The 23,480-nt window shown below is 40.9% G+C and overlaps 1 protein-coding gene across 2 annotated transcripts in view; it reads right to left on the bottom strand.

Annotated features, from left to right (window-relative positions):
- Positions 1–139: 139 nt before the first annotated feature.
- LGR4 (leucine rich repeat containing G protein-coupled receptor 4) overlaps positions 140–23,480 on the bottom strand; it is an 80,548-nt gene continuing 57,207 nt past the window's right edge. The window contains exons 5-18 of one of the 2 annotated variants that reach the window (XM_075755317.1): positions 17,518–17,733; positions 16,776–16,847; positions 14,884–14,952; positions 14,221–14,292; positions 14,062–14,133; positions 13,309–13,377; positions 12,825–12,896; positions 11,187–11,252; positions 10,044–10,115; positions 9,019–9,090; positions 8,598–8,723; positions 7,125–7,246; positions 6,424–6,498; positions 140–3,379 (exon numbers count right to left, since the gene is read on the bottom strand). In XM_075755317.1, the coding sequence (XP_075611432.1) occupies positions 2,103–3,379; positions 6,424–6,498; positions 7,125–7,246; positions 8,598–8,723; positions 9,019–9,090; positions 10,044–10,115; positions 11,187–11,252; positions 12,825–12,896; positions 13,309–13,377; positions 14,062–14,133; positions 14,221–14,292; positions 14,884–14,952; positions 16,776–16,847; positions 17,518–17,733 (2,452 nt within the window). In that variant the 3' untranslated portion in view covers positions 140–2,102. The remainder of the gene's footprint in view (positions 3,380–6,423; positions 6,499–7,124; positions 7,247–8,597; positions 8,724–9,018; positions 9,091–10,043; positions 10,116–11,186; positions 11,253–12,824; positions 12,897–13,308; positions 13,378–14,061; positions 14,134–14,220; positions 14,293–14,883; positions 14,953–16,775; positions 16,848–17,517; positions 17,734–23,480) is intronic. The other variant, XM_075755318.1, reaches the window with a different exon arrangement.

The raw sequence follows: 23,480 nt of genomic DNA, 5'->3' as shown, positions 1-23,480 counted from the left end.
GAGTGTGGAACAGACTGGGACTTTTACAAAACTATGGCTTTAAAAAAACCCCCACAACTCTGAGCATAGAAATAGTATCAAAACCAAAATCACCATCTGTACGAGTTTCCAAGCCATACTAAAAACATTTCAACTCAAACACAATACATAATAATGTCTTTATTAAAGAGACTGCTTTGTAAGAGGGCAAACACTTCTCTGAAGGTTTTAACCTTTTGCATGCCAAGAGTCAGCATTAGTCTGAGATCATATATCCACCGGTAAACTGGCAACTTATTTTTCTGGCAATTGTTTCCCGAAACTCTCACCACATGTAGCAGAAAGCATATGACATTAGTTATGCTCAATAATTTTACATGTGCACCATTTTCAGCCTTAACTTTTGAAAAACGGAGATAAATAACAAGCAATATTCATGTACCCTTTATTTGCTCTCAGTGTAACATTCCATGCTAATTGCAGATGTAATATTCATGAGTGTATATAGGAATTAACAACTCTGGGTTGATTTTCTTCTCTTGTTTTTACATGTGAATATTTCGGCTTACAAAATTAACAGCATACAGTAAATAATCCTCCCATACTTTGTACAAACTACATGATTTTGATATACAAGGATTCTGTTTTTATTACAGTGACAATATACAACCATGTCTATTTACAATGCAAAAAGTATATAAACCACATTTTAAACATTCTGCTACTGGCAGCCACTATTGTTTAGGAGGTAGCTTTAATTAACAAAATGAACTGAAGCCACATTTCCCATCATGTGTTCTATCAAATAATTTACAATACAAAGATAAAAATTCATTATATGAACAGTATATACAGTTTAATTCTCAAAACAGCAATCTAGCTTTAAATCTTAAAGAGAATGTCTCCAGAGTGACTGGGATGGCAGTGGATTTGCTCTTGATTTAGCGTATTGTTCAAAAAACGTACATATTTACTTAATCATGCATTTATAACTTTATATCAATCAGATTTCAAACTAAATACAGATAAATGGATCACCAATTGTACTTAAATCGTTTGGGTCTCAGGACTTGAATAATTTAAAAATATTGCACTGATTTACATGAAAATCAGTGACCTTGCACAGTGTACTTCACTCTCAGTAAAATAATCAGAAAAATGCTTTTCTTTATTGCAAAATTGCTTTCTGTTTTCCCTCTAATCTCAGTCTATTCGTAGATATTACTGGGGTGCTGTAATATTCAACAGGCTGCAGGGTATTAGCCAGTCTTTCTGCAAAGACATTAACAGCGCTGCTAATCCACCCCCCCCCCCCCCCCGACGCATCGATATTCCTTCCAACAGTGTGACCCGACTGCGTAATACTGAAGAACGTTGCTGTGGTTCACCTGAAGTAATGCATCATCACTGGAAAAATGTGTTCAACTTGCTATTCCTGACAGCTGTTAATATTCCGATTTCATAGTCTAGAGATACTGTGGATTACAAGTGCTTTATTGTAACAAACCCCTTCTTGAAAATTGAATGTTGGCTTGAAATACAAAACAAACATGGTATTCCTGTATTGCTGTCACAGTTACGTATGGGAGAATTAATCCCTTTTTTGGCCCTGCAGTAAAATTCATCCTGAGATTCAATGCTGAATACACTACACAAAGCTAGCAAGGAGAGGGTTTTTTTTTTTTTGCTTAGTTATAGAAAAGTCACATTTAAAAATAATTTCTTTAATATTAAAGAGCTGTCCTTTATATTGTGCTTTGGCAGGACAAAAATAAAATCAACTGAACTTACCTCGCCAACAGCAGAAGCAAAATACAACTGGAGTACAACGTGGAAACACACCATTAGCATGTAAAAAACTGTATAAAAGAAACCACTATTGCGTGGAAAGAGTAAAAATATTGGGTAACAAATTTGGTTTACCAATTATTTACAGTCGGGGCAATTGATTTATTTAATTATTTTTAAATGTATGGCTCAAGAAGCTACTGCCTGCTTCCCTTCTTTACAAACGACACTGAACGACAATTACAAAAGTGCTTCCTGCTCGAAAGGTCAAAACAGGCAACGGTCTGTGAAGCATTATACCTCTTTATTAGAGCAGCTGATGGCAAAGAGCCTTTTCAGTCTTTAATTCTCGGTATGTTGTAGGCGTAACGAACCAAAGGGAACCCTCGGCTTTGGTAGAAACACGCACGGCCGCACGCCTGCACTTGGTCTGAGCTGTCCGACACGAAGGAGTCGTCCTCGTCCGCGTAGTCGGAGTGTGCTGACTGGGTGCCGCAGTCCGACCAGTAGCCATCCGGCCGTTGGCAAGGCACCACAGCCAGCGCGGGGCAGCTGTGTGATTTCATTAAGTGTTTACAGGGCACGGGCTTGGATAAAAGGAGCGATTCGCAACATTCGCACACGGCGATGTTACCCTGCAAATGGGTGTACACGCCACAGTCGTAGTAAAAATCCTGCGTCACGCAGCCCCCTTGAGCGTTGACGGCAATCGCTACCGCTCCGTTCTTCCTGGTCATATGGCGCCTGAGCAACTTCCAGTCTTCCTTGAACTTTGGGTTGAAGAATACGTACAGAACTGGATTCAGGCAAGCAGGTAACGGGAAAAATATCAAAGTAACAGACTTCATGATTTCAGGGCTGATAGAAATCGCCGTGATCAACGGTGCAAATGAGAAAAATGCAACAGGGCAGAAGAAGATGCAGTTCGTGAAGATTAGCCAAGCGACATGCTTAATCATGCTGGACTGCGAGTTCTCGGAGAGGTCCTCTTTTTCCAAGTTGCAATACAGTTTAGTGTAGATAATGGCCATTAGCAAAAATGCTAATGAATTCAGGAGCACTAAAGTTACTGTGAAGCCTAACGAAGGTGTCTCTCCAGTGGGGAACGGCAAGCAAAGGGGCGATGCCGAGTACTCCGCTTTATAAAAAAGTGGTAAGCATCCTGCTACCACAGCACACAGGAAAGCAATAAATGCCGCAATCTGAAACTGTTTCTGGCGATTGCTTTTCCCCTTTTTAATGATCTCCTTCGCAGACAAGCTCCGTTCAACAGCTGCCAACATCAGGAAAAAAATGGCACTTTCTGACGAAAAGACTGCGAGAAACCCAGCAACTCTGCAACCACTGCCAGTCTCCCACCATATGCCAAATTCAGCAAATCTTCCCCAAGAGACAGCATCCAAGAAAGTTAAAATACCAGTATAGACTCCCATAAATAAGTTAGAGACAGAAATGAGGCCTATAAACAGTTTGGAAGATGGCAATGGAGTACAGGATGCAAATATTGTTAACATGACAAGCAGGTTGAAGAACAAAGCAACCAAAAAAATAAACCAGACAGTAAGTCGAATCATCCAGCTTCCCAATAAATATTCACAAGGCTTAAAAGCACCTAGAAGAAAAAAAAAAAACAACAAAAAAACAGGACAACCAATTTAGGAAAAGAATCGGGCCTTAATAAGCAAGATTTTCAAAAGGTATTACAAGAGCACTCCTCATTAATTCATGAATAGAGTACACAGCTGAGCTGCTAAATAGGTCAGCTGAAAGTAAACTATTCTGCTGAACCTATTTACTAATGAATTATGCCTGAAATAATAATTACTGAGATGAATGGTCACTTGAGAATACTTTGTATAAACAAACTAGCTAAACAAACTTAATTACCTTTTAGCTACTCAAACTAGTTTTTTTCATTTTCTTTAGATTTCATACTTCCATTTTAAAAGTTGGTAAAAAAAAAAAGAAAAGCAAATATTCACAACCGACTTATAAGGCGAAAGTATCTTCTAGAATTAACAAGTTCTCTCAAAAATGATTCACAAACACGCCTTCTGGAGTAACTTTTGGTCACAAGGAAACAGCTGTAAAACAGTCGACAAATTCAGCTTATCAGCTTTAATAGGGACAGGAATTCACCACAAGTCCTCTCCCCCACCCTCGTCGCTGAAAGGCACTGAGAGCTTAGAAAGTCATACATGGAAAATGATTTTTTAGTTCTTCTTCTTTTGCCATTTAAAAAAGCTTAAATAATAAAGAAACATTCAACAAGCAAAATTATATGAGGCAAGACAAGGAAAAAAAGGTCACTACTTCTGCTTACCCTTCTAATCCTTCTAATTGCTATTTATTCCATGGGGAAATCCTACTGATTTTAAGCAACAATTAGAAGAGTTTAACCTCTGCTACATCCCCATTAGGCACTGCTAATTGTCCGAAGCGCAATAGCTGGCGGGGGAGATCTCTCCCTGCAGTCGGGTGCTGGGGAGCTGAAGGCAGAGCAGAAAAACACCAAATTGTGCTGCCACCCCGGGGTCGGAGCTTCTGAGCCGGATTCAGCCCTCGACACCCCGCAGCGCGTGCCTTCCCTTTAGGCAGGTGAAAGCTGCTACCTACAGCCCGTCCCTAATGCCGGCCGGAGCAACAGCGGAGAACGATTAAATGGCATCGTAAAAATCTCCCAAGGCCTAAAGCAACTTCCAGAAATTACCCAACTGCCAAGTCAAAAAAGAATCTGTTTGTTTGTTTAAATGAGTAAGCTTCAATTCTGGGCAAGAAATAATGGTGCTAACTGGATTATCAGACCAGTAAAATCAGCAGTAAAATCCCTTTTTTTGCAGGTATTCCTGAGTAAGACATCCCTGCCAGAATAGCTATTTTTATAATACAATCACATGATGCAACAATACCTGCTAAGCTGAATCTACTTAAAAATAAAAACTGCTTCCTACTGAGGACATTTAAAAAAAGTCAATGATGTGCTTTCAAAATCGACCTGAAGTCTGTTTTCTAGTAGCTGTACAGTGCCTTATCTTCAGACAAGCAAAACCACCACACTTTTCCTGTCTTTCTGCCCAGGTCTAACTATCCTTAGAATGAAAAGTTCCCCTCCTCTCTTGCTAATATTCCCAGCCCACTGGGAGAAATTCATGCTCAGAAGGATGAGGTTCGCAGCTTTCAGTGCTATGCTACCTGAGTGTCACTGTTCAGCAATCCATTCCTGCCATTAGGCAAAGCGGAAAGTGGATCTACGAGATGAGCAATGATTCAGAACTTAGACGGTGGGTGGAGTGTCCTACTTATGACCAGACAAGAGCATGGCATAGAAAACAAGTCGTTAGTATGGGAGGGACTGGTGAAAAACAAGGCAAATCGTGAACTTGTAAAACAAGCTCTTCGTTCCTTTTAGAGCTACAGCATCTCTGGCATGGGCAAAAAGAGAGAGCTGAAGGCTTTAAAGGTTTAAGCCATGTAACACACCACCTGAATTCTCATTCTGTGAACAGGAGATCAAAAGCAAATAAGCAGCATTGGTCAAATTAATTCTCAGATCACGTACAGTTACATTAATAATATATTTGACTTTCTGACCACAATTTTTTTTGGCTGTGATCAAGAAATCCTTGTGATATTCTTATACTAAAGCTGGAGCTAGCCCAAAAGATGAAGAGCAAAGAGATTTTCATAATGGCTGTAAAACACCAGTTTCGGAGAAGAGAATTAAACAAGACTTGGAAAACCCCTGCTCATCCTGAAGTAACTTCACTGGAAGCATACTGTTCCCCCCATCTATGTGTTCCTGTTCATAAAAACAGGAGGGGAAAGGATGTATAGAAGGATTCCTCTGGAGAGTCTGTGGCAAAGGCAAGGAGGCAAGCGCTTTAGGAGCGGAGAGGAACCGTGTGTGGAAATCTGCAGTTCAAGGAAGACAAGCAGAAGGGCAGCAATGAAGCTGCCTAGAATGAAAATACTGGTTTGTGAGATCAAAGACTTTCAACGCTCCTGGACTGCTCAAGCCTGAATCGGAATAGTTCTGGTATGCCAACAGGACTACTCATTGCAAAATATCTGTAGCAGTTTAAGATGCTAGTGCCTGCTCCAGCTACTTGTAACAGCCCTCTGCCGTCGATTAACGCTGCTATAGCAGGGCTGGGGAACCGATCACATGAGCGGTCCTCATCCTGTCTCCTGCAAAGACATCCGGCTGAGTTAAAACACCAATGACGGCAGTTGGAGTTAAGCTTTCAAAGCACAGGCTGACTTCCTACTGAAACAGATGAGCATTCACACAGTCTGCTCCACAGACATCTCTTTGGCACGAGTAACACAGAATTAGGGGACAGCGCATTAAACACGGCAAGCTCTGAATAAAAGTATTACAGTCTTGTATGTTCTGCTTATGGAAACAAACTGCAGGTTTTTTTCCTAGCATGTTCTCCAATATAGTGCTGTGGGTCTAAAGCTGAGACAAATCTTTGTGAGCGCTCAGCCAAAACAACACTGACATCAAATGAAGTTTCACCCAAGCATTGTAGAATTTAATCTTCTGTGTACAGAATGACTATGAGGAACAAAACATGTAATTCTGCAGACAGCTATTTGCATAACGCCATGCCTGAAGTTCACAATGTGGCTAAAGCACATTATAAGATTTACCTGTTGCGGGTGTACAGTGAATAATAGTCTGTCCCAGTTCCTCATTTTCCTCATTTCTTAGAGCATCTGCATCAGCTGTAGCCAAGTGAAAATGAAAAACAGGTTAGTTGTAGGAAGAAAAAAGTGAAATGCAGTGAAGCTGCCTTGGATGGAAGTAGTCCTTTGAAAGATCAAAGGCCTAACTCTTCACCGACATTCAAGCCTTTAACAAGTGGAGCTGCTCTGGGTTGCCATGTAAGGTCGAACGCTCCGTGCGGAAATTGCTGCAGCAGTTTGAGTTCCTACTGCCCGTCCCAGCTACTCACAATGCTTTGTAACAAAGCACCAACATCTTTCCTCACCAGGGCCTTGAAGTAGACAGTAGAAGGACTAGCCCTTTCTGAACACGAAGGTCAAAATACCGAGAACCATAAAACATTTTCGTTCTGGCAGAAAATGACAGAAACAATAATGGCAGTTTAGAATTTAAAAACAGAAAAAAAATTAATTTTTTTTTTTTTCCTTTAACAGGCAAATCTTACACATTTTGAAAGAACATGGCAGTGCCTATCTGTAAGCAGCTAGCACTTTCAAAGACAGCTTTTGTATTCCTATAAAAACTTACATGTTCCAGATTTCCTTATTCAAAGGCAACATGCACTGTTATTCCGTCTACTCTGGCCCAAAATAATACTGCCTGTTTAGCACAATGAAACACTTACCCTTTTCACGATCCATCGAGGCACCTTGATCTTGGTGACTGGAATCTTCAGCGTTAGAGTTTAAATAAGAATCACAACCCCAAAACGCGCAGCACTGGTAAGCATACGGTACAGAGAGCGACCTGAAACGCAGGCAGAACAACAGAGAGCGTTACCCATTGTAACCTGAGTTAAATATTTTTAATAGATGGTAATCTTAAGTGGCACACTTCTGTACTAAAACTGAAGCTTCTTTTTTTCATGGTCGCCAATAAAAAACTATTTCAAATTGCATCAGTTGTAACCACTTTGGATGAACTTTTGCACTGAGATAAAGGACAGGTGATGCATCCAAGTCTTGTCTGCTGCAAGGAGTACAAAGAAAATTCTGTGATGTTTTGCACTTTACTCCTCATTCTCCTCCATATACAAAACAAATTCTGATCAGTGTCTGTGGCATTGCTGTACAGATCAAACTGAAAACTAATTAAGCGAGTAACTGTTTGCTAAGGAAGTTAATTCCCAGATGACCACGAAGTTAAAAATTACATCTTTCCTTCTCCCTCTTCATTTTGTGGCCTATAGGAGTTTTTGTATTTTTTGTGCTATTTTTGTGTGTGTGTTTGACAGAAATGGTGCATGCTGTTAATCCTGGTAGAGAAGTACAGCTGCATACAGAATTTTAAGAAGTCCACCTAAACAATGAGGTAACAGCAGACCAGAAGCTAATTTTTCTGACTCAAGGCTACAACTATCTGCAGTATTGTTCCTGAGTTCTGTTCTTGTAAACATTCAGGAGGAACATAAAATCTAAAGGATCCCATAATGCATTACTTCTCAAACACAGATCAAAACCTAAAAATGGATCTGCTGTTTTGAGCAAAGGCCTGACACTGATTCCTTCACCGGCCTTAGACAAATTAACCGGATCTGCATCTCCATTTTTTCCATCGGACAGTATGGAAAACAATTCCTAACTGCTTCTTGAGGATTGAAATATTCACGTGCAGAAAGATCTTTGAAAATGCAAAGCCGTTAATCACTATCCGATCCGCCTCCCACTGAAATCAGTACCAGGTTTCCACTGGAATGATTACTGTTACTCTCATCATTTGCCTCCACGAATAAACAGCAGATGTACAAAGCGTGGTGATTGTGGAATCAGACACCTGCACGTCTGCTCCCGTCTTCCACACTCTGAAAGGCAGATGTGCTCAGTTCCGTAACAAATGGCATCCACCCAACCACTACTCTAAAGTCAGATGATATCTGCCTGAAATGTGATGGAGGAAAAGTGTAAAAAGTTCCAAGAAAATTGTCTGCAAACAGTTTCTACACCAGAATAGTCAGATGCCCTTTCACATGTACCGACGGACTCAGCAAAGGGCCCGATTATTTGTCATGGGTATTATCTAAGCTGGCTTCATTTACTGTCACGTTGCTTGCTGCTGTCAAAGTAAGCAAGGCACTCTGCAGCACTATTTACCAACATACCGGAGCTTTGCGAAGTTTTTTGCTGCCAAAGCTTCCTTCAACTCAGAATTGCCTGCAAGTTTAAGCTGGTTCAGTCCACTCAATCCTTCAGTTGGAACTGAAGTGAGTTCGTTGAAACTTAGGTCTCTGAAACGTGAACATTAAGACAGTGTTACCACAAAGCGAGTTTGAAGATCCTTATAGCACACGCTTCACTGGAGTAGGAAGGCTTTTTAAAGTCTCACACCAAGGCTGGATGCCTGCCAGTGCAGCAGAGACCTTCAAGAAGTCTGCCCTGCATACACATCCAGCTAGTGAGAGGTTTCGTGATCCACAGATGGAACTTTGAATGGGCACGTACCAGTTTTAAGCTAAAAACTTTTACTATCTCAGCAGTCTAATGATAGAGAGAGGAGGCCGCTGCACAGAATAGCCTACTTACAGGTTAAGAATAGCTCCGACAGTGGTGAAAGCTCCCTTGTGGATCTGATGGATCCGATTTCTGCTGAGGTCACTGCAATGATGCCAATGAGATTATTTTAGCAGTTTTATCAAAACTTTGTAACAGCCACTGTACCAAGAGAAAAAAAAGCTAAGGTGACAAATACCTGCTGCCTCGGACAGAAAAGCCGAACACCACTCCCGTTTTCCCTCTCTCCCAGGTCAGCCAGGTGCAGTAGCAGCCAAACCCCTTGGTAAGGCAGCTGTATCCCGCTTCACCTCATCCCCAAAGCAGAATCCATCTCCCATTCCTGCCCCCATCTCCCATTCCTGCCCCCTTTCCCCTTCCTTCTGCGAGCAGCTCCGCCTGTGCTCCCAAGCCAGAGGCCAGCTCCAGAAGGACCCACTCCCAGGCTGGAGGTGCCAGGACCATCCCTTCAGTGACAACCCCATCTGTGGCAGGGCGTGTCGACAGAGTAGGGGAAGATGACAAAAGAACAAGCAGAAGGGCATCTGCTTTGTTGGATTTCAGAAGCCAGATCCAGCTCCAACTGGAACTCTATGACTTATGACATTCCTTTTAAAACACCCATCAATTTGTGGATTTTTTTTCCTAATAATTTCAGTGTTCCTATATAATCTTCATATAGCTAGAGATGTAAGGGGAGGCGATAATTTTCTTTACTGGTCTGCTCCTCTTGAGGAAAACAAGTAGGATCTCTCCAAGAAATAGCATATAATGGAATAATATAGTAGTAGTATAAGAAAAAATAGTGGACTACTGGAAAACATCTCCATATATATATAAAAAAATATCTTTATAGTCTATAAAAGCAAAATGGAGAATAGAAAGAATGGGATTGAAACTGTCTGCTGCTGGTATCTCTTGTACATATATGGTTAGCTTCACCTTAGGTTCCAGCATGCCTGGCCTTTTGCCGTCAATCAGATTTGTAACACCAGACCCTGACATCAGAATCAAAAGCGTTATCTTGTTTTACTCAGTATGTAACTATGCATGCTTACAGGATACGAAGGGAGGACAGTCCTTGAAAGGTATCCTCGGTGATTTCACGGATTTGATTATGCTGCAAGGAACTGCAAAGTGAAGAAGAAACAGAACTTTATTGGCAAACTGGGCTGACTTCAAACCACGGGATAACTCGGTGCCTGCTAATACACAGATTTGGCAAGATTTTTCTCGTTTCCCCCCAGTAGGCAAATTGTTTAAGTATCTGCTCTGCGCTTCGCATTAGCCACGCTAATACAACCGCGAAGCTCTTTTGGGGTGCCTCTGCCCAATCCCAATTCACAGCTCTTAATTTACAGGAGAGTGTTAGGTGCGGACTGAATTCTTTCCAAGCTAAAAGTAACATTTTGTGAACTTCGAAGAGTCACACTGCGATTTGAAACAAATTTACTTAATGCCGAAGGCATCTTTAGGCCAAATCCTACCCTGGGTGTGCTTTCGCTTCTCAAAATACAGATTTATGAAAGGAAAATGTTGAGAAGAGCTAACAGGCAAATTATACGTCCAGTTCAGTGGCTCCCTTTACAATGAACCATGCATACAATGAGCCTGAAGATGCCAAGAGTAAAAGCAAAGGCCTGTGAAAAGTCCATTAGTCTCACTCTGGTTAAGGGGAAAGAAGCTTGAAAGCAGTAGAGGTACGAGAAGTAGGAACATGCGCAGGCAGAAAAATTGTGTAGGGTCTGGAAATTAAGCTTAAGCTTTAAAACAGTGAAGTAAGGAAAAAGAAAGATGGGTTTTCAATGTTTCTTACAGGGACTAGAGGAAAAAGCGTTTTACACAAGCATAGGCTGATGGTCGGGGGGAACTAAAGAGTAGTGGAAGAGTTAAGAGGCAGGAAGGCACACACAAATGCTCGTTCCATTTATGTGTATAGCAATACTACTATGAAATGCAGGATGAAGGCCTCCTTCATTCTTTTTTGTGCCATAGGAACAATTAAACCTTAGGTAATTGAGGAAAACACAAGTGGTTGAATTCTCTGTCCAGCACACTCCTCACATGAGATGGTCATATTATTTCTCTGTGTCCTTAATCTCAGAAACTTATGACCAAACACAAAGCAAAAAAGTTTCTAGAGACTTCAACTCAGCATCCTAAGGAGCTAATAAAGACAAACAACGTGTATTTCTACTTACATTTCTTCCAAGGAGTGGCAGCCCTTAAAACTTGGGAGGTCCTTTATACTGTTATAAGACAAGTCCCTTCAAAACAGAAAATGTGAGAAACGTGGTTAGTTCAACTCTTTTTGACTTGAAATTTCACTTGTAACCATTAAATGGATTGGCAGAAAATTCTTCCTGTTAGTAATGTTCTGCAGAAAAACTAAGGGCAGCTTAGAGAAAATCTTGAATGGAATCACAAGTGTGATCTCTCCAGAGTCATCCTAACAAGCCCCACTTCGGTTATATGTATTATATACACCCAATAACGCAGAGACACATAACTGCTACATCAAGTTTGCAACAGTCAGCAAATAGCAGAAATAAGGCTGTCTATATAACTCTGTAAAATCTTGACTCATTGCCTTTTATTCACTTAATCCATGTAATCCTTTTAAAAAACTACATTTCTATAGCTCTCCCCCTTTTTGTCTCTGAATTCAGTGAACTACTTTTTTTTTACCCCCCCCTGAAATATTCAACCAGTGATGTGAAGCAAGCAAGCATGAAAAAAAAAATTTCATCCCAAAACTTTCTATTTAGCAAACATTAACAACTGAAACTAGTGTTCTGTAGTGGAAAAGCAATGGAGAAACAGGCCGTGCCTCTGCAGTGGCTTCAACAGCTCACGAGATCCCGACCGACATTTTTGATTTTATAGGCACTGCTTTCAGCTCTGCATCTGGATGCACACACACCCCAAAACCATACTGTACAAATTCCCTGAATTCTGAGGGTTGTAAGCTAAAAAGGTTTATTGATAATCATGGGGTTTTTTAGAATAAACTGGATAGATGCTATGCAATGCAGGAATTTGGTGCAAATTTTGACACAGTGTGCTGGTACCTCCCTAAGCAAAGCTTGCAAAGTTTGGAATTTTCTGTGAAACTGTGCAGCAGAAAGGAGACTAGAAACTTGCAAACAATCTTCAAATTTCTGTTCAAAAGATAAACTGCTATTTGAAGACAAATCCTACCTTGTCAGTCTTTCTTCCCAGTGTCTCTTCTATAAACCATATTTTTCTCCTGCATTTTTCAGCACTTGCTTTTGTTCCAAATTTTCCTGCATCTAGCCTTTGTAAACACGGCTTTACCTCTCCCCTCCAATGGTTTCATTTTCCAGTTGTTTTCTTTTTTTATTTATTTTAACACATCCTTACTGCTTATTCTGTCTTGCTTTTCTGTATTACTGTCCTCTTCCTAATCCTCATCTCCATTTCGCACGGTTCCTAATGCTCTCTCCCATGTTCCCAAACACAAAAAGTCACAGCATTATAACAAAACTCCTTCTTAACCTCGGAATGTTGTGTTAAGAATGAGTGGTGGCAGAGTGAATTTGAAGATGCAAAGACTGTTCAGCAGCACCACCGTACATATCTTTTATAACGTATGAAAGACATACTGTGCACAAAGGGGACCTTGTTTCAGGAATAATAGCCATTACATCAACTCTGCCATGAGTTTGGAGAATCAAGAAAGCAGAATCAGATTTCCAACTCTGATAGAACTACTAGGATGAGCAATTCTAAGCAAAACTTTTGTTTTACATTAGCTTTAGATTTCTTTTAAAACATTTTGATGCAGATGAAGATAGGAGCACGATGTGTATACTTACAGAGTTCGTAGCACCCTTTGCTCTTGGCATAAATTAACAGGAATACTGTTTATCTTGGTCCCTGTTAGAGTTCTGTGAAGAAAAAACAACCCACAAAACAAAACATATATCAATGTTTGCATTGTTGATGGTAGATGACACAACAAGCATATGTAAGAGCAGAAGGAGGATGGTGTCACAGCTATTGGGGTGCTAGATTCACCCACCAAAATTTTTTTTGGCTTGGATTTTTGGAAGAGGCCAACTTCTCTCTTTTTCAGTTCTGAGAGAGGGGGGGTTTCTGAGGCTGTAGTCAGCTTACCTAGGTGCCTCTTAATTTTGTTTTTAATAGGGTATCACAGTAAGGAAAGCTATAGAATTACATTTATTGACAGGAAGAGAACATATATCCAGTTGCCCTCCAGATCCACTAATCATATTTCAATCACTTCACAAGAGGCAAAATGAGGAATTATTGGAAATTATTTCTGTAGAAAATACTCACAAACTCTCCAGATTAACGGTTCCTGTCAAATTAGGAAACCACTGCACCATGCTGGCACCCCGAATAACCCTAAAAAAATCCCCACAAAAATTAGCTGTAAACTATTCTGCAAAGAATTGTGACATTCAATCTTGCTATCAGGTGGATATTTTCGCTAAGGAGACATTCTAACATCCTTACTGGTTTTGTTTAAATTTTACACATGAAGGTAGTCTTTTCACTGTTTCTCATACTAGTAATTTGCATAATAAATTACTCCTCCATTAGCAAACAAGTGGAATTCATCAAGCTGGAAAGAGTCATATCAATACATGTATGAAAGAGGCATAAAGTCATAGGTAGTTTGTAGTTCCAAGGTTGAAGTCTGACTCCATTTTGCTTTTCTCGTCACCCCCAGAACTGCTGTCTTTTGAGATCATGCATGCACTAACCTGCAAAACATTCTCACAATGTACATCCCTGTCCAAAAACCACCTAGGACATATTGCAGTTTGTTTAAGTAAGAACCTGAGCATTTGGCCTCAGGTTATGTGTCTTATGCAAGATAATGAAGATTTAAAAAAAAAAAAAAAAAAAAGATTGTAGAGCATATTTACTAGAGCTTCTTAAGAAACTGGATATTTCCAACAGTAACAACGTTTATCAAAGCTTACTGCAAAAAAATTATTAGGTAAGAAAATCTAGTTATTTTGCGTTCTTAGCCACAGTATTTCATGTCCATTTATTGTACTATATAGTTGAGAAGATACTTACAGGGAATGCAGATCTGACAGATTCTGAAATGCTGAGTTCCCCACAAAAGACAAAGGATTATCATACAAATGTCTGGGAAATGAAAAAACACATTTCAATCGCTGTTCTTACAGTCACTGTCTGCTAAAGACTGAAAATAGATGCATGAAAATTACTTACATCGTTCTTAGAAGGGGGTTTCCTGCAAATGCACCATCAGGAATTATGGAAATGTAGTTACTGTGAAATCCCCTAAAGATATTAGCAAAGAAGAAAACCAACATTTAAAAATATACCACCAGTAGATTCAACCAATAGACATTTTCTTCACACCTACTCCATTCCCAATCCTGCCAAAACCAGGATTGTAGTTAAATAGGAATGAGTCAAACTCTAGGAAGGACTCTGAAGGCATGATTTCTGTCTACTGCACACCAGCTAAACTGAAAATCTTTCATGAGAAAGAAACTATTCTGTCCAAAACATGATTCTGTGCTTTCTCTCTCCTTCCTCCCCTCTTAAGGAGGGGACAAGGAAAATGTGTGATCAGTGAATACTTAATTCTGCTACTGGAGGCCAAAACCAGCTCATGATTAAGATCTATGCTGATTGTGCTCCTGAAAAAATTGCTTGCTTATACAACTCCAAAATCATTTTCAATAGGTTCCCTCTCTAGCTGATGATTACATTTTCCTTTAATTATAGCATCGCTTAGCATAACTCCATCTGATCTAGGTTGCTGCATAATGAGACAACCTTTCTTAAATCCGGGACTTTCTTTTCTCTCTTCATTTATGGAAAGGAGAAAGAAAACTGGTAAAAAGGGAGACTCATAATACTCACAACTCCTTTAGACTTGGGAGTGCTTTTATGGCTTCAGGGAACTCTACCATGTTATTATAATTTAAATCCCTAGAAGAAACAAAGCAGGAAGATTATAAAATTCTTAACAGTGATCATGAATTGTTAAAATAATTTTTATTTAACACAATTCAATAAAAGTAAAAAGTTCTCAGAACATCTTTAACTAGACCATAGAATAACTTGATTTTTAACTTAGATTTAGTCTTCTGATGTACATGCTTTATAACCAACTAATAACTTAGGTAACATTTAGGTAACATTTAATATTATCCACAGGATTATTCGTATTAAGTCAAACAACATTTCCTTACAGCAAAGCTCAGTATTTTTCAACAACTCATAGATTTTTTTCTTCAACAGAATTTACAAGGAAATTAACTAAAATTTCAAAGTTTGTTTGGTTTTGTTTTTGTTTTTTTTTTAAAGTAGATACAAATGACTACTCTTTATTAGCTTATTCAGAAAACTCTTCTTTCAGGTTTTATAAAATAAACAGTAAGTAAATAAGCTACTGGGTAACAGCAGACCTTGTAGCAAAATGCATTATAACTATCGAACAGAAGCAGAGGGAAATCTCATCACACAGAAATCAGTACACATCGGTGATGGGGATCTGTTGAAATCTCAGTTTACTGCTAGAACGGTGACAGGTTATGTCAGGACCTGCTACAGTCTTTTTTCTGCAAAAGGGGCTCTTTAGGAGCAGCAAAAACATTTTGAGAGTCTTACATCAGCTGCGCATATTTACATAGCATCTAATTACTACTTAATTGAGGTTCTAAGAGAATTGCAAGGTAGCTGGAGTAAGCAACATTCCTGGACTCCTTCAAACTCCACGTTAAGAGAGGTTGTCACTGGCTTTGATGTGCCCTTGCCCTCCTTCATTTGTTTTATTCGTGTAGCATTCTCCTAAGCATACCAAAATGCACTGCTGAAGGAGTGTCTTATTAGACATTCACTGAGCGAGCTGAAGGGAAGTGGGGAGCGTAGCCCAAGAGGACGAAAGCCATTCCTGCCAAGGAGGTGCTCTGGAGGGTTGAGGAGTATGGCAGAGCTGGGATCCGGCCACTATGGACACCCAGTTCTAGGAATCATCAGCAGGGATGACAGACACGGGGCCAGGGGAAGGTGATGCTTCCTGCCCCGTCCCCTGCTCCTGTCCGAAGGAACACAAGGCTTGCTGTTTCAGATAAACCAGTCCATCATCTCAATATCTGCCAGTATTTGGGGTGAACTCAGGTGAACGTCTCGTACGAGAGGCTGGGAACCAGGAGCCAGGCTGTTTTCTACCAGCCCGCAGAGGATCGGTTCAGGAGCTGTGGGGACACATGAGCAACGGGATCCTTGGCAGGCAGCGGTGCCCACCTAGTAATGGAGGAGCAGCGGAGAAACAGCCCACTGGGGCCCTCCGAGAAACCTCCTGTTGTCACACACAACAGTTTGGGCAGTGTATTTTAAATATGCTTAATCCTACAGTAAATCTGAGAAACAAATATTTGTCCCTTATCACCCACAGGGCTGCTCAAACACTTCTGATATATCCACCTGACTCAGAAGTGCTGTGCAACGATACACCAGCTAGATCAGGGCTAGGAACATTAGAGCCACATCATCCAGCGTGACATTTCACCCAGGCTAATATTTACCTGCTTCTCAACATAGTTAATTAGTTCTGGTGGAGCACTGCACTGATACTAGCCTTCAGTTCCGAAGCCTGAGCCGGACCTAAGTGGTGGTGGTATGTGTTGTGCGGTGCACACCATTTTATTTGCCTTATTTGCAAAATCTTCACCGTACCAGTAAGGTAGCCTCGATTAAGCTGGGAATGGGACAAACACTGAACAGCGAATTACTTTAAGAAGCATACTTACAAGGTTTCAAGGTTGTCTAATCCATCAAAACAGTGTTTTCCTATAGTTTTTATTTTATTATTATGAAGATGTCTAAAAAACAAAAACAAAACAAGTATGAAAATAAGTGAATGATTTCATGTAAGTTAACAAGTTATCAGATACTTCTATGAAATCAAGACAGTTAAATGACTTAGAAAAAACATTGCATGGGGTGGACTACACAGAAGAATGTCTTTTACTTCCAGACAAAAATATTTCATCCTCATATGGGCACAGAATAGATTGCCTGCAGTCAAGACAACCTGTTTTAAACCTTTACTCTCTATCCAGAAGTGTGATAAAAATAGGATTTAAACATGTAAATCAAACTACTTTGTCACATTCAACCTTGGAGATATTTAAGACTATGCAGAAACAGGTCTGTGACAGATAATGCTTTCCTCTCTTAATAGCTCTGAAAGGTTTCTCTGACAACCATTGGTTTGAAATATTCATTACTAAAATGAGATGTCAGGACAGCATACGGCAATCTCGCTACCCATAGCCCGTTTGACTTTCTGTTTAGGAGAAAGGCTTCAGCAAACCTTCAGTGGGTCGACTAGCATACGTGGTAGCATCTCCTGTTGGCGGTATAGGTCGGTACTAGACAACTGAACTACAGCTTAGCAAAATGCCATTTCCAGTGCCATCCCAGATTAATCAAAACTGTAACTGAGGAGAGAATCAAAGTGACCTACAAAATACAGTTACAAATACTCACAGAACAACAAGACTTGAAAGGTTTGTAAATGCGTAGTCAGGAATGTGCGTTATTTTGTTAAGAGCCAGCGTTAACGCCTGCAGAGAGGGGAGGTTGCTGAGCGGATAGATGGGAACTTCCGTCAAGCTGTTGTCATCCAACCAAAGGTGACGCAACTGCACCAGACCCTCAAAGCTGTCTTCAGGTATGGCAGTTATATGGTTAGCATCTAAACGCCTACATTAAAACAGAAAGAATTCATATAGTAAACTCACAAAGTATAGGTAAGTAAAAATATCAATTAAAAGTCCTATTACTCCTGAATTATTTTTTTTAAGCTTAAATATGCTTTACTGAAATAATTTAATGTAGGGAAGTTTGGAGGTTTACTGAATGACGCATGAACACCTTTTCAAGGCAACTGAAGAGCCCATAAAAGAAAGCTTCATTAAAAACTTCTTCTCGGACATTTTTAATAAAACATTTTAACAAATTCATGTGCTTATAATCAGCTTAAAGAGAATTGGTAACCTAACTAACCTCCTCCCACAAGTCCCCCAGCTGCTAATACTGGAATAAGTCTTTAAAATGGTAGCTTGATAGCGTATCGAAGATTGCAGGGGCACTTACTCATTTGAACTGATTATCCCTATAGCTACACTGTCAATGGCATCATCTACTGTTACAGGCTTTGTTTTGTGGTACTGCTATATACCTTAAGCAGCTACTTTAGAGAACAGGATTATTAAAAGCAGTTCTCAAACAAATTCAGAGATATGAATTATCCTGGCAAATAAAACATCGTTTCAGCAACTCAAACTGAGAAATATCCTTCACTCTTGCACCCGATCCTTTCTAACACGGTCCACAAAAGAACTGTGCAACAGCACATCAGCACTGTTAACTGCTGTACATTATTGGATTTGCCATCACACTCTCTCCCCCAGATGAACTCCGATCACAAACGTTAGCAGCAATATCATGCATAGTAAGCGACTTAAGATATTTTTCACAAAGAACGGCAAACCACGTGCAACAATTAGTTCTGCTACAGTTACCGGCTTACCTATGCTATAGGGTTTCACCACTGCTTCAGGTTTCAAAGCATCATTAAAAAAAAAAAGGGAAAAAAAAAAAGAACTCCACACCTGGAAACCTAGGAGGCTACAATGCATGTCCTCAGCTCCAACTCCAGATGTGAAGCCCTCACCATGCGAGGCGCAGGTGTTACTGTCAGGGTCTAGCCCAAAATCCTTATCCCTGACAAACCTGACGCTGCACTCCTTGTCTGATGGCTTTGGCAGCCACAACAGAAATTCTCGCGCACAATGGCATCTGCTTTTTCCTCATGCAATACGCTCTGAACAGATCTGTTTTTTCATCTTCCTGCATTAGCGTTGGATAGCAATCCCTGGCATCCAGGGCAAGCAAAAGGCACAGACAGAGACCGGTTCAAGTTGGTCTACGCTATGCCACGCAACTAGATGCACTGAGGACAAAAGTGGAAAACCACCCAAACTAAAAGCTTAAGCTTGGATTTACACAGGCGGAAGCCCCAGGAATGGGAAGCGGCAAGGGATGACCCAGGAAGCAACAAAACATTAATAAAACACTATTTCTTCCTAAGGTGATGAGAGGAAAGGTCTGCAGTGATAGCGCACGAGATGAAAAAATGAGACTGTAACAAATCCGAGCCAGTGCAGGGCCGAGAGCAAGGGGCAGTGTTTGACCGTCCTCTGACCTAGAGCCTGTATTCTCTAGGTCGACACCCAGCTGAACCATGGCGACTTCACTGCAAACATGAAGAAAACACCTTGCACAACCGCTCTGCAATGACTGGTGTACCAGCCACAGTATGTACGCTGCTGTCTGGGGAGACAAAACAGGTACACGCGCCTCCATTAGCCTTACGATACCAATCGGCACAGGTTTGGGGTTCTATTAAGCATGCACTGCGTTGCTAAAGCCATGACCAGACATGCTCCTGTAAGCCTAGCTGGGCTAGTTTAAGAAGCCGTTGCCTCCAGCCGTTCATCCCGTCCCTCTCTGGGCTGGCAGAGCAGACGAGTGACTGCACGACATTTGTCCCAGGGCACAGTCATGACAGCCTAAATAGCGCTGAAAGAGCTTCTGGAGCCTGACATTTAAAGGACGTGGCAAATTCAAAGGGAGAAGACAAACTCGATCAACAATTAATGCACTTCATCTATTTCTGTGAAACAGTTGTGTTGTTGTGAGGTACATGATTTCAATATTTCAAATTATTAGGAAAAAGTCACAGTTGAATTTCCATGTAATTTAAAAAAAAAAAATCAAGAAATACATCAAATTAAGCAACAAATACACCGATACAAGTGGGAACTTACAAAACTGTCTGCAGTCAAAGGCTCTTTCCTAAGGTGAGTGAGGTGCCATTAGCTCTAAAGCTACACATCAAAGAGCTAATTCCTATGGTTCATATACTGGCATCCCCTTATCATTTGCCCCATGATCTGACAGGTGTGTATGCTATTTTGTTTGAATGCTTTTAGGCTGCACTGAGACTGGAACGTTTCAGAGAAATTAAATGTCTGATGATAATAAAGAAAAAAAAGGGGGGGGGGTGGGGGGGAAGCCTGCGGCTCTGCTTCAGAAAAAAACAAACATAACTAGAAATTACCTGTCTTTCTTCTCTCTCCTAAATTCACACACCTCCCTGAAGATCAAAAGAATTATTTTCCAGTGGAATAAACATATCCGAGTCTTCTCTTCAACTAATTTCTCCCTGCCCTCCCTTTTTTTTTTTTTTTTCCTTCTAAGGGAAGCAGCACACCTTGAGAGGCAGGCCTTGGTCCTTGTGACTACTTGTCTATGCCTAAGTTTGTCCTTTCACTGCGCTCCTCACTAAATTCCATTTACTCAAGCAGACTTTGGAAAACAAAAACACACAATGAAGCCCCAAGCCCTGCTCCTCCTCTCCCACAGTTAAAGCAGAAGATGACCAGAGGAAGGACGGACACACGCAACGAGGGAGCTGAACTCAGCCAGGGGAGAACAAAGAGGATCATGGAGAAGACAATGGACCCTTCATCCCTAGCTTGCTTCGCCAAGAGGTCCACCCCCAGCGCAGATGGATCAAGTACCCAAGTAACTCTGTATCTTCAACAGATGGGTCTCCTCAGCCATGCAGTTCGTCATGTTAATCTTCTCCAGCCCACAGCAGTAAAACTGGGGGGGGGGAGGGAAGACGACCACCACCCACCGTTGGCATTGAGTAGGGAGGTTTGGAAGGCGAAAGAGGGCACTCTTCTGGCTGTCACTTCTCTGCCAAAGAGTGAGCATCATCTTAACAAACACAATGTCTGAATAGAGCTGAAAGCCATCAGCGATGCCAAATCATAAAGCCAAAGTCAAGGAGAAAGATGGGACATCATGCTGTGATCACTTGTGTCTCCCACTCTCTATTTACATAGCGACTTCCCGACCTCTGCATCTGAAGACTGCTGGTTTTCCCAGAGGCCAACGGATAGATCAGTAAAGCAGTTGAAAACAGTTTGCCTGGAGTTTTCACTGAGCTGCATTTAGAGTTTTAAACAGAAAACCTGTGATTTACAAACATTATAAGAACAAGCACAGCACTGAAAGAACCAAACTGGATATTATTATGATTACACACAAAATAATTTATTGGTGCTGGATTTCTGCTATTAGTTGCCATTACCTCAAGACTTATTTTTAACTAATTCGGCCATTTCTGTCTCATCTACATTTTTTTTATTCCTTCATGCCTCTCAGTGTAAGCCTGATGTGCCGGTTATTTTTTTTTCTTTTTTTCTTCCAAACAGTTCAAGCTTATTTATGTTGTGTTCACTGCACAGAACATGGCTGTAATCCTTCTATTTAATGTGAAATGCACATAATGATATACTTTGGGAAACAACTGAAAAGCAAACCTAAAGTATTTGACAACTTCCACAAAATATTACAACTAAGGACCACACTTTTTCTTTAAGATGGGATAAGAGAGTACTCACTAGCTCCAATCAATAGCAAAGTACAGGCAATATTCTTCACTTGGACTGAACTTTTACAAAGACTGTCCTTTTCCATTAAAGTGTTAAAGGTAAGACTAGGTTGTTTAAATTAGAGCTTGCAGCATGTACTTAAATTCCTTAGTCTTTCAGAAGCTACTCCAATTCCAGCTTCCCTATAGGCACTGGCTTGTGAGAGACCTTTACATTTTAGTCTATAAATTCAGAGTTCACTCGCAGAGCTGTCATCTTCACTTTTATTACCTGTCAGGGTCCCTCCTCACACAAACTCCAACTCCACAAGAAAAAAGAGCAGGAGGATGATAGAAACCCATATAGTCAGCAGCTCTTATATCAGTATTTGACACAGCAACTTAAAGGTCTTCAAACAGTTAACTCCGCTTTAAGGAAACTGTAAAACTAATATGAACTCCTACCTCAATTCAAATGAATAAAACTTCCACATATGTATACGATTTTTTAAAATATTTATACAGTAATATAAACACACACAAAATTACCCTTCCGACTCCAGTATATTTCAAATTTTCGTAAAGCTTTCCACTACAAATCTCAGGCCAGGCCTGCCAGGAGTACACTAGTGTCTGGAGAGCAGATACCTGGGAGGTGGCACGCCACGGCATCCTGCTTTTTTCATACATTACGGTGGGGAGGAGAGTCAGGGAAAAACTTCGATAAATTTACTCATTTCTGGAGCACTGGAAGTTTAAGGAAAAAAGCACCAAATTCCCTGAGGATCTCCCAGGAGCCAGCCAAGCCCCCGCCAGGTGGTAGGCAGTGACCAGGGGAAGGCACGGCAGAGCATCCCACGGCTGTCCAGGCAGGGTCACGCCACGGCCAGGCTGTGAAACCCAGAGCCTTGTGTGATGCCAGCCGGTCCGGAGGGATCGGGAACGCGATGAGGAGAGCTGGGCACAAAGCTCAGTAGGGCGAGAAAAACACCCCTGTGTTTTCCTCTCTTCCTGTAGTCTCTCCAGGCATGTTGTGATCTACTCTTGGGCTCCCAGGAAAAACCACCAACGGCATCCCAGTGGCCAACCCTGCAGATGGTCCCCGAGAAGCCGGCCACGCTCCTCGCTGCGAAGCCCACCTGGGTGTTGCGGACGTGGAATACATCTCATCAACCTCATCTTAATAATAATATTCATTATGACTGTATTGCCACACATTTTGTTAATGCTATTTTTGCCTGGGAAGAGGAGACCATCGCAGATTTGTTTGCAGCTACTATCCTCGCCTCGCTAGCGCTCGCCTGTGACCACACTCAGCCTTCCAGGCTTCAGCAACTGGGAAGTTTTAACAGCCTTGTACTAACAGCAGGAGTTTAACGTTGATGTTAATAAAAGGAAAATCACTCCCAACTCTTGTGTTAAACCACTTCTGCTCAATGGCAATCATTAAAGAACTTTGCTCTTTAAAGTGCTCCTTCAAAAACCACAAAGAAATCAGTCAAATAACACTGGAGTAGATTTTTAGGTTCTGAAGTTGAGTACTGATAAGCCTGGTACCTCGGAAATTCTGCTACAATGCAAGGCAGTAAACCCCCCATGTTAACAGAGGTACTTTAAAATACTCAGCACGTTTTCTCACCGTATCAAGCAGCAGCTCTCTGTACCTTGTGTGTTGAGAACATCAATACAAGGATTTGCTTTATTCAAAGACAAATTTACAGCAGCTCTCAGAAACTAATGATGCATGCCAAAGCTACTTCAACCACCAGTACTGATATGCCAGCACATCTATTTCTTCCATTTAAATGTTTAAGGTGGTACCTGAGATCGTATAAACTTTGCTGTAAATTCCCCACAGAGGATTCAGCTGATCTTCACCCACGTGCTGCGTAACGTCCATCCCAGTTAAGTTTCTGATCATTCCATTTCGAAATAATTTCCTATTTTTATTTAAATATTAGCAATTCCTTGAGCAAGCCCAGACAGTTTAAAAAAGAAAAAA

The sequence above is a fragment of the Balearica regulorum genome, chromosome 5 (genome assembly GCF_011004875.1).
Source record: "Balearica regulorum gibbericeps isolate bBalReg1 chromosome 5, bBalReg1.pri, whole genome shotgun sequence".
Classification (NCBI taxonomy): Eukaryota; Metazoa; Chordata; class Aves; order Gruiformes; family Gruidae; genus Balearica; species Balearica regulorum.
Note: the sequence above shows the minus strand (reverse complement) of the source record. Positions and strands in the feature narration are given on the sequence as shown.